General features: G+C 41.6%; 1 protein-coding gene across 1 annotated transcript; it reads right to left on the minus strand.

Annotated features, from left to right (window-relative positions):
- Positions 1–647: 647 nt before the first annotated feature.
- Positions 648–5,416, minus strand: ifng1 (interferon gamma 1; the record flags this gene model as incomplete). The annotated part of the gene is made up of 4 exons (XM_083902829.1): positions 648–803; positions 1,875–2,120; positions 4,165–4,236; positions 5,297–5,416. 4 exons carry the CDS (start codon positions 5,414–5,416, stop codon positions 648–650), a joined length of 594 nt encoding a protein of 197 aa, XP_083758955.1.
- Between the last annotated feature and the right edge of the window lie 3,295 nt (positions 5,417–8,711).

An 8,711-nucleotide genomic window follows, 5' to 3' on the forward strand; every position in this document is an offset into this window, starting at 1 on the left:
AATCAGTTCTTCATTTTAAACAAATTTTCTTCAATATTTACTTTGTTTTTTTCATCAAAGAGTTCGAGAAAACATAGAGTCGTTAAAGGACGAATAAGCAGACGAGTAAAACGTTACACATTTTAAATCTCTGTTTAATTCTTGTTCCAATGAAAAATAATAATAATAATAACAATAATAATAATAAATACACAATAATAATAAATAAACAACCTTCAGTCGTTACAATTAAACTGTGTCTCAGTATCAAATATATACTTTAAATATTGAAAAATAAATACAGAAAATCACAACAGTAGTGAATATATAATAAAATATAATATATATATAAATATATATTTATATATCTCTACTGTCAGTCTTGGTCAACAAATGTTTTTTTTTTTTAAAATAAAGAAATCTAAATATAAAAAGACTATTTTTTAAAAATACAAATATCTTCTCATATATCAAGTTTTTCCAGGTGATTGTACAACAAAATACACACATTTATTATTAAATATTCTTACAGCGCTGGTTTGTTGTTATAAATATCGGTATTTTTTCGTAAAAAAAAAAATCCAAAATTTCTAATTCAATTTCTTTTTTTTCGGGAGATTAAAAAACTTTTTGATTGTGTCATTTTTAGTGGGCGTCGTCTTCACGTCTCATATTGTGGGCGGAGCTTTGACTTTCCGCGCTTGCCGCCGCCGTCGACGCCTCCTCCTCTGCTGCATCTTGACTTCGTCGGACAGCAAGCTAGCCTGCTCGTAGACCCACGTCAGCTCCCACAATGCTTTGCTCTGCACGACAGGGTTATCCATCTGGTGGGGGGGGGGGGGGGGAAATGTTTGTGATGTCATTGAGGGGGCGGAGCAAAAAACATCACAACGTAAACATCGGTACCAAATTTTAACGTTAAAAATGTTGTGTTTTAAAACGGATTTTTACGAGAAAGTGTCATTAAGTCGCGAGATTCACGTGAACAGACGAAAGAAAAACAAAGAGAACGTAGCATTTTCTTAAGTTAGACGATTATCGCAACTATAGCTCTATCATCATATAATTATTGCGAAATATCGGATAAAATTTGCCTAAAACTTAAACGCGATGAAATATCTAAATCTTACGTAAGAATCTGTTTTTGGATTCGTAAACAAACTCAACCTTCGACAAATACCGACGTTATTGTTTTATACCGACGATATTGCGATATTATACGATAATTTCGAAATGAAAGTAGCTGCTAATCATTTAATTATCGCGATAATTGTAATACATTTGCGTTAAACGTTAAAAATTGATTCTAAAAACGTAAGAATCGGCTTTTCATTTCGTAAACAACAAACTTCGGGAAAACTCCCGACGTTTGTTTCGTTTTTTTAAAAAAAAACTAATGTTGCTTACGTAAGACTGAAGTAACAAAACTGCGATATTATAAGCTGCTAATCATTTAATTATCGCGATAATTGTAATACATTTGCGTTAAACGTTTAAAATTGTTTCTAAAAACGTAAGAATCGGCTTTTAATTTCGTACACAAACAGACTTCGGACAACTCCCGATATTTGCTAGGATTTGTTTTTCCTTCAACGTTACTTACATTACGAAGAAATTGTTATAATGTTACAAAAATGTGAGATTAAAGTAACAAAAACAAAACGTTTGTGACGATAAAATATATTGCGAAATATTTGGCGACGTTTTTCCCTTTCACAGCTAAAAAAATCGCAATGTTTTTTTTCCATGCTGCCATCTAGTGGTTGGAGGCTTAAATGCAACCAAAACCCACGGTGAAATTTTCCATAGGGCTCATGCGATTAAATACCGCGACGTTTGAGTGCAGAGTCCCAACAGCAGGGGGCGCTGTGAGGATCCGCGTGTCGTCCACGTACCTGGATGTGTCCGATTTTCTGCAGACGCTTCACGAGCTCGCCATGGCTGCGGTAACGCTGTTTCCTCAGGTGCTGGACCATTTCTAAGATGGAGTTCAGCGCCGCCCTGACGTCCACGCCCTCGGCGGCGGCGGCGGCGCCAGCGGCGGAGGGCGTCGCCGTCGCCGTCGTCGGCAGCTGCTTGATCATGTGAGCGATCAGCTTCTCGTACGTCTCCAGAACGCTGCTCATGAACAAGTGTTTCATCTGCGCAGAGAAAGAAACGGTCGGGGGGTTATTTCAGGGATCGTCTGCACCAAAGTCACTCACTCTCCCACACCAAAGCCCATAGAGAAAACCAGCGATTTTAACGTCACAGAGACACAGGAGTTCACAGGAGTTGTTGATCCACTGCTGCCTCCATCACTGAGTTATGACTGATTTTTAAAAAATTCGGCTTTGAAAAATCTTCGTTCGGATTGATATCAGTGACACAAAGTGACCACACGAGGCAGCAGCAGAGCAGCAGCTCACTGTGTCAACGTGAGCTAAAATCACTGGTTTTCTCTATGGGGTTTGGTGTGGGGGAAAAAAAATATTTTTTTGTTCATCATGTTTTATGCTGGTTGTCACCAGGGGGCGCACACTACTCAGTCAGGACCTCATTTTTTGGGGGGGGATTGTTTTGAGTCACTTATTAAAGTGTGAAAAACAAACTTCTCTCCCGAGGCTCAACTGACTTGTTTTGAACGACGAAAACTTTTCACACAGTGGAAACTTAACTGTGGTCTGGTCTGGCACCAACCACCTCATCACCCCCCCATCACCCCCCCCCCCCCCCCCACCCTCTCGCCTCGCCCCCCCCCCACCCTCTCAGAAGCTAAAAGCAGCCACAGAGTGGGCCTGAGAGGAAACGACGCTCGCTGATGGAGAAACATGACGAGAACATTCCAACAACGACATGGGACAGGTCAAAGGTCAAAGGTCATTTTTTTAAATGTGATTTAATTAAAGATATTTTAAGTCATGTGTTGGGATTAAGATGAAGTGGATTAAATTAGCGCTGAAGGTCAAACCTCAGATGAGTCAAAACAACAGGGAAAAACCCATCGACTCTTCAGAGAAAATCACATTTAAGAGATGTTTTTATGTTTTACTGCTCAAATTCTTCATAAAAACATGGATTAAAGTTTCCGCGTCGCAGTTTAGGATCATTTCACAAAAACAAAACTCATAATAAAATCAATAAAATGTGAATATTTTCGTGTTTTTGTCATTTTTCAGCTTCTTAATTGTGAATATTTTCACGTTTCTGTCATTTTTCAGCTTCTTAAATGTGAATATTTTCACGTTTCTGTCATTTTTCAGCTTCTTCAATGTGAATATTTTCACGTTTCTGTCATTTTTCAGCTTCTTAAACGTGAATATTTTCACGTTTCTGTCATTTTTCAGCTTCTTAAATGTGAATATTTTCAAGTTTCTGTCATTTTTCAGCTTCTTAAATGTGAATATTTTCACGTTTCTGTCATTTTTCAGCTTCTTCAATGTGAATATTTTCACGTTTCTGTCATTTTTCAGCTTCTTAAACGTGAATATTTTCACGTTTCTGTCATTTTTCAGCTTCTTAAACGTGAATATTTTCACGTTTCTGTCATTTTTCAGCTTCTTAAATGTGAATATTTTCACGTTTCTGTCATTTTTCGGCTTCTTAAATGTGAACATTTTCACGTTTCTGTCACTTTTCAGCTTCTTAAATGTGAACATTTTCACGTTTCTGTCACTTTTCAGCTTCTTCAATGTGAATATTTTCGCGTTTCTGTCATTTTTCAGCTTCTTAAATGTGAATATTTTCACGTTTCTGTCATTTTTCGGCTTCTTAAATGTGAATATTTTCACGTTTCTGTCATTTTTCAGCTTCTTAAATGTGAATATTTTCACGTTTCTGTCATTTTTCAGCGTCTTAAATGTGAATATTTTCACGTTTCTGTCATTTTTCAGCGTCTTAAATGTGAATATTTTCACGTTTCTGTCATTTTTCAGCTTCTTAAATGTGAATATTTTCACGTTTCTGTCATTTTTCAGCTTCTTAAATGTGAATATTTTCACGTTTCTGTCATTTTTCAGCTTCTTAAATGTGAATATTTTCACGTTTCTGTCATTTTTCAGCTTCTTAAATGTGAATATTTTCACGTTTCTGTCATTTTTCAGCTTCTTAAATGTGAATATTTTCACGTTTTTTACCATGTTTGTGTGTTTTTGGACGACTGAACGTTGAAAAAGAGTCAAGAGAGAAGATCTGGACGTTATTTACCTCCATCCTGTCGTAGAGTGGCGCTCTGGGGAAGACGGGATCCCCGGTGAACATCTCTTTAGGTTTAATGTTCTGAATAATAACAACAACAATAAATTAAAAATCAAATTCACTCTCAAAATCTTTGTATTTGATCAGTTTTTTAAAAACAAACAACAATCGTCAAACTTTGCGGTGCGTTCAAGAACAATCGGACCGTACAATTACACTTAGAAGTGTTTAAGGTCAAGCAGGACTGACCTTAATAATGATCTGGTGTGTGTACAAATACATGTTTACATGTATTCAGTGGTTAAAAGGGATAATTCGGGTTTATTTCCGTGTTTTAGGCGAGATTCCGACACTAAAAATGGCCGCTAGCAGGAAACGCAAAAAAAACAAACTCCGCTTTTAGACCCTTAATAAATCGGTTTAAGTCTTTGACGTCTAAAGATCACGTTTCGCGTCTTTATCGCACTTTTCCAACAGGAAACGGAAGTTTTGCAAATTCGCTCACTCTCCCACACCAAAGCCCATAGAGAAAATCAACGATTTTAACGTCACAGAGACACAGGAGTTCACAGGAGTTGTCGATCCACTGCTGCCTCCATCGCCGACTTCAGACGGGTTATTCGGTCAATTCGGCTTTTAAAATGTGTCGATCGGGGGTTTAAATCAGTGACACAAAGTGACCACACGAGGCAGCAGCAGACCAGCAGCTCACTGTGTCCCCCGTGAGCTAGAATCAGTGGTTTCCTCTATGGGGTTTGGTGTGGGGAGAGTGAGCGAGTGAGTTTACAAAAACGTCAGTTTCCTGTTGGGAAATTCTGTCTGGCGGTGAAATAAAGACGCGAAACAAGAGTGTGCACGTGTGTGTGTGCACGTGCACGTGTGTGTGTGTGTGTGTGTGTGTGTGTGTGTGTGGTGAGAATCAGCAGCAGGAGGAAACAGAAACCGCGGGGCGACAAAAAAACGCCGGCGAGAGACGAAAGCACAGGTTTGACTGAAACACAGAGTTTAACATTGGCGCCGTGCGAAGGCTCTACTCGCGGTACGACAACGCAGTACTCACGGTAGCATCATCATCATCATTAGCGGTGGCGGCGGCGGCGGCGGCGACGCTGCTCGCCGCGGCCGTAGCGTTCGTACTCACGTAGTACTTCAGCAGGTCCTGCAGCGTCCGGTTCATGCCGGCCGGGATGTGCGAGCCTCGGACCTGAGACGCGCACAGACACGCCGCCAGACACACGACCGCCGCCGTCCTCGCCAACATGTCGTCCAGGTGGTGTTGATGGTGCAGGTGGAGGTCGACAACGACGACTTTACGATTCCGCGGGAAAAAAAGCGGGCCTGGTGTTAGAGCGTGCGGCACACGGGTCAAGACCTCGCCGATCGACAGACTGTGTGTGTGTGTGTGTGTGTGTGTTGTTGTCGTGTCGTGGCGTGGCGTTGTGTCAAAGCTGTTCGAAAAGCGTTCATTTATATCTCCGAGACGAGCACGGAGAGAGAGAGAGAGAGAGAGAAGGTGTGAAGCAGAGACGATGGAGGTGTGAAGTGTGTGGTTTCCTTTAAAATCACCAAACTTCATAGAAGCGGGTGAGGGGTCTCCCATTCGTCACCTGAACTCGCTGCTCGCCGCCCAGACGCCAACCTCCCCCCCCTCCCCCCTCCTCCCTCCATCACACCAACCCCACCCTCCCAGATCCAGGATTCCACGGCTGCGTAGCGTGGAATTCCGTAAGCGTTCCCGAAGCGTCAGAGCTCGTCGTCGCGGTGACGTCTCCCTTTCCGCGGAAACGATTAGCTCAGCGTCGTTCGCCTCCGCGGTCTATTCCCCCCGATTTGAAATGTCACATGACTGGTTTTCCCCGCCCTCCCCAACCCCCCCCCTTTACGTTGTTTTTACGGCGGTCAGAAAGCGTAAAAAAAAATGGAATAGTAAAATGAAAAAAACGACACATTTTTTTACGAAAGAAAATCTCCCCACAACAAAGCCCATAGAGAAAATCAGCGATTTAAGCTCACGCGGGACACAGGAGCTGCTGGTCTGCTGCTGCCTCGTGTGGTCACTTTATGCCATTGAGGTAAATCTGAAGGCAGAATTTTTAATGCCGAATTCACAAAATAGGACATTGTAAGTTAGTGATGGAGGCAGCAGTGGATCAACAACTCCTGTGAACTCCTGTGTCTCTGTGATGTTAAAATCACTGGTTTACTCTATGGACTTTGGTGTGGGAGAGTGAGTGGTTTACAAATTGAACTATATGCCATTGTATATCATCAACAAACAGCCTTTTACACTTGGGACTGATGTTTGTTTTTATTTTTTTTTGCTTTGAAAACTGTTTACTCTCCCACACCAAAGCCCATAGAGAAAGCTGCTGGTCTACTGCTGCCTCGTGTGGTCACTCTGTGTCACTGAAGTTAATCCAAATGCTAGATTTTAAAAGCCGAATTGACCGAATAAGACATTTGAACGTAGTGATGGAGGCAGCAGTGGATCAACAACTCCTGTGAACTCCTGTGTCTCTGTGACGTTAAAATCACTGGTTTACTCTGTGGACTTTGGTGTGGGAGAGTGAGTGGTTTACAAACTTGAGTTTACACAAGGAAAAGTCAGTCTAACAGTGAAGATAAAGACGTGAACGTGTTCATAAGATATCGTAGACTCAAACTGACTTTTAAAAAGTGACATATAAATGTGTTTTCTTTGACTTATGTTGGCTGAACACTCTCCCACACCAACGTCACTCACTCTCCCACACCAAAGTCACTCACTCTCCCACACCAAAGTCACTCACTCTCCCACACCAAAGTCACTCACTCTCCCACACCAAAGTCCATAGAGAAAACCAGTGATTTTAGCTCACTGAGACACAGGAGCTGCTGGTCCTCTGCTGCCTCGTGTGGTCACTTTGTGTCACTGAGTTAAGTCTAAAGTAAATATTTTAAAAGCCGAATTCACTAAAATCAGTCATTCTAACTCAGTGATGGAGGCAGCAGTGGATCAACAACTCCTGTGAACTCCTGTGTCTCTGTGATGTTAAAATCACCGGTTTTCTCTGTGGACTTTGGTGCAGGGAGAGTTAACGGTCTACGAACTTTTAGTTTCCTGTCGTAAAAGTCCGTCTAACGGCGAAATAAAGACGCGAACGTGTTCTTAAGACGTAGGCAGACTATCGTGCATTAAATTTTAAACCACTCACTCTCCCACACCAAAGCCCATAGAGAAAATCAGCGATTTTGAGCTCACAGGGACACAGGAGCTGCTGGTCTACTGCTGCCTCGTGTGGTCACTTTGTGTCACTGAAAACTGAGGCAGCAGTGGATCAACAACTCCTGTGAACTCCTGTGTCTCTGTGATGTTAAAATCACCGGTTTTCTCTATGGACTTTGGTGCGGGAGAGTGAGCGGTCTACGAACTTTTAGTTTCCTGTCGTAAAAAGTTCGCGTAACGGTGAGATAAAGACGTAGAAACGCGCCGATATTCAATACATCGCGAAACGTTTAAAAAAAAGTGCAGGATTTCTTCTATTTATTCACAACATAGATAAAGGTCAAAGGTCACAAACATGGATGGAGCGACTTAAGGGCGAGTTAATTTATTTGTAATATATAGATATTCTCACACACACACACACACACTTTCGTTTACAATAAAACATTTTCTCTGCAGCTCAAACTATTTCCGTGTGTGTGTGTGTGTGTGTGTGTGTGTGTGTGTGTGTGTGTAGTTTGACGAGAACAGACACTTCTTCAAATCCTCACACCTCGATGTCTCTTCATGACATCATGACACTTCCTGTTCTCGTCTCTGGCTTCACTGCAACACGACATATGAATGAATGAATGAATTAAATTAAATTAAATTAAATTAAATTAAATTAAATTAAATTAAATTAAATTAAATTAAATTAAATTCATCCGTTTGCACAAATGAGTCAAAAACGATGCGTAACGTGGTGTCTGAAGCCTGTATTTACTTTGCCGTCCATCAGGGGGCGACTCTTCTACGACAAATTTTACAACGTGGGTAAAAACTTTTATTTTTCCCTGAGGAGTTTCATCTCTTATTAGTCTGTGGAACGACAGAGGCCATTTTGTCGATTATGCTGCGTTCTATTTGTGGTCGGAACTCGGAAATGACATTACATTTTTTTTTTTTTTTCATCGTGACTTAGAAACTCCGACGTAGCATTCCAAGATGGCTGCTAGTGCTGTGCAATAGGTTACCGTTAAACGCCGTTGACCGGAAAAAGGCGCGCCTGACCTCATGTTTACGTGCCGCGACGCCGGAGTCCAGGCACCACTTTACCAGTTAGCTCCGTTAGCTGTATTAGCTCCTTTTAGCGTCGTTCGCGTTAGCCTACAGTGGAACTGGAGCGCTCCGTTTATTAAACGAAAAGAGCAGCGCTACAAATAACGTTAGCGTACCTGCGTACTGCGTATGTGTGCCTCTGTTTTTAAAGTTTAGCGCTAGCTTTGGAGACTCATTTTATGAGTCAAAACGCTGCGTAACGTGGCGTCTGAAGCCTTGTATTTTCTTTGGCGTCCATCAGGGGGCGACT

This window comes from Microchirus variegatus, assembly GCF_963457635.1.
Source record: "Microchirus variegatus genome assembly, chromosome: 16".
NCBI classification, from domain to species: Eukaryota; Metazoa; Chordata; class Actinopteri; order Pleuronectiformes; family Soleidae; genus Microchirus; species Microchirus variegatus.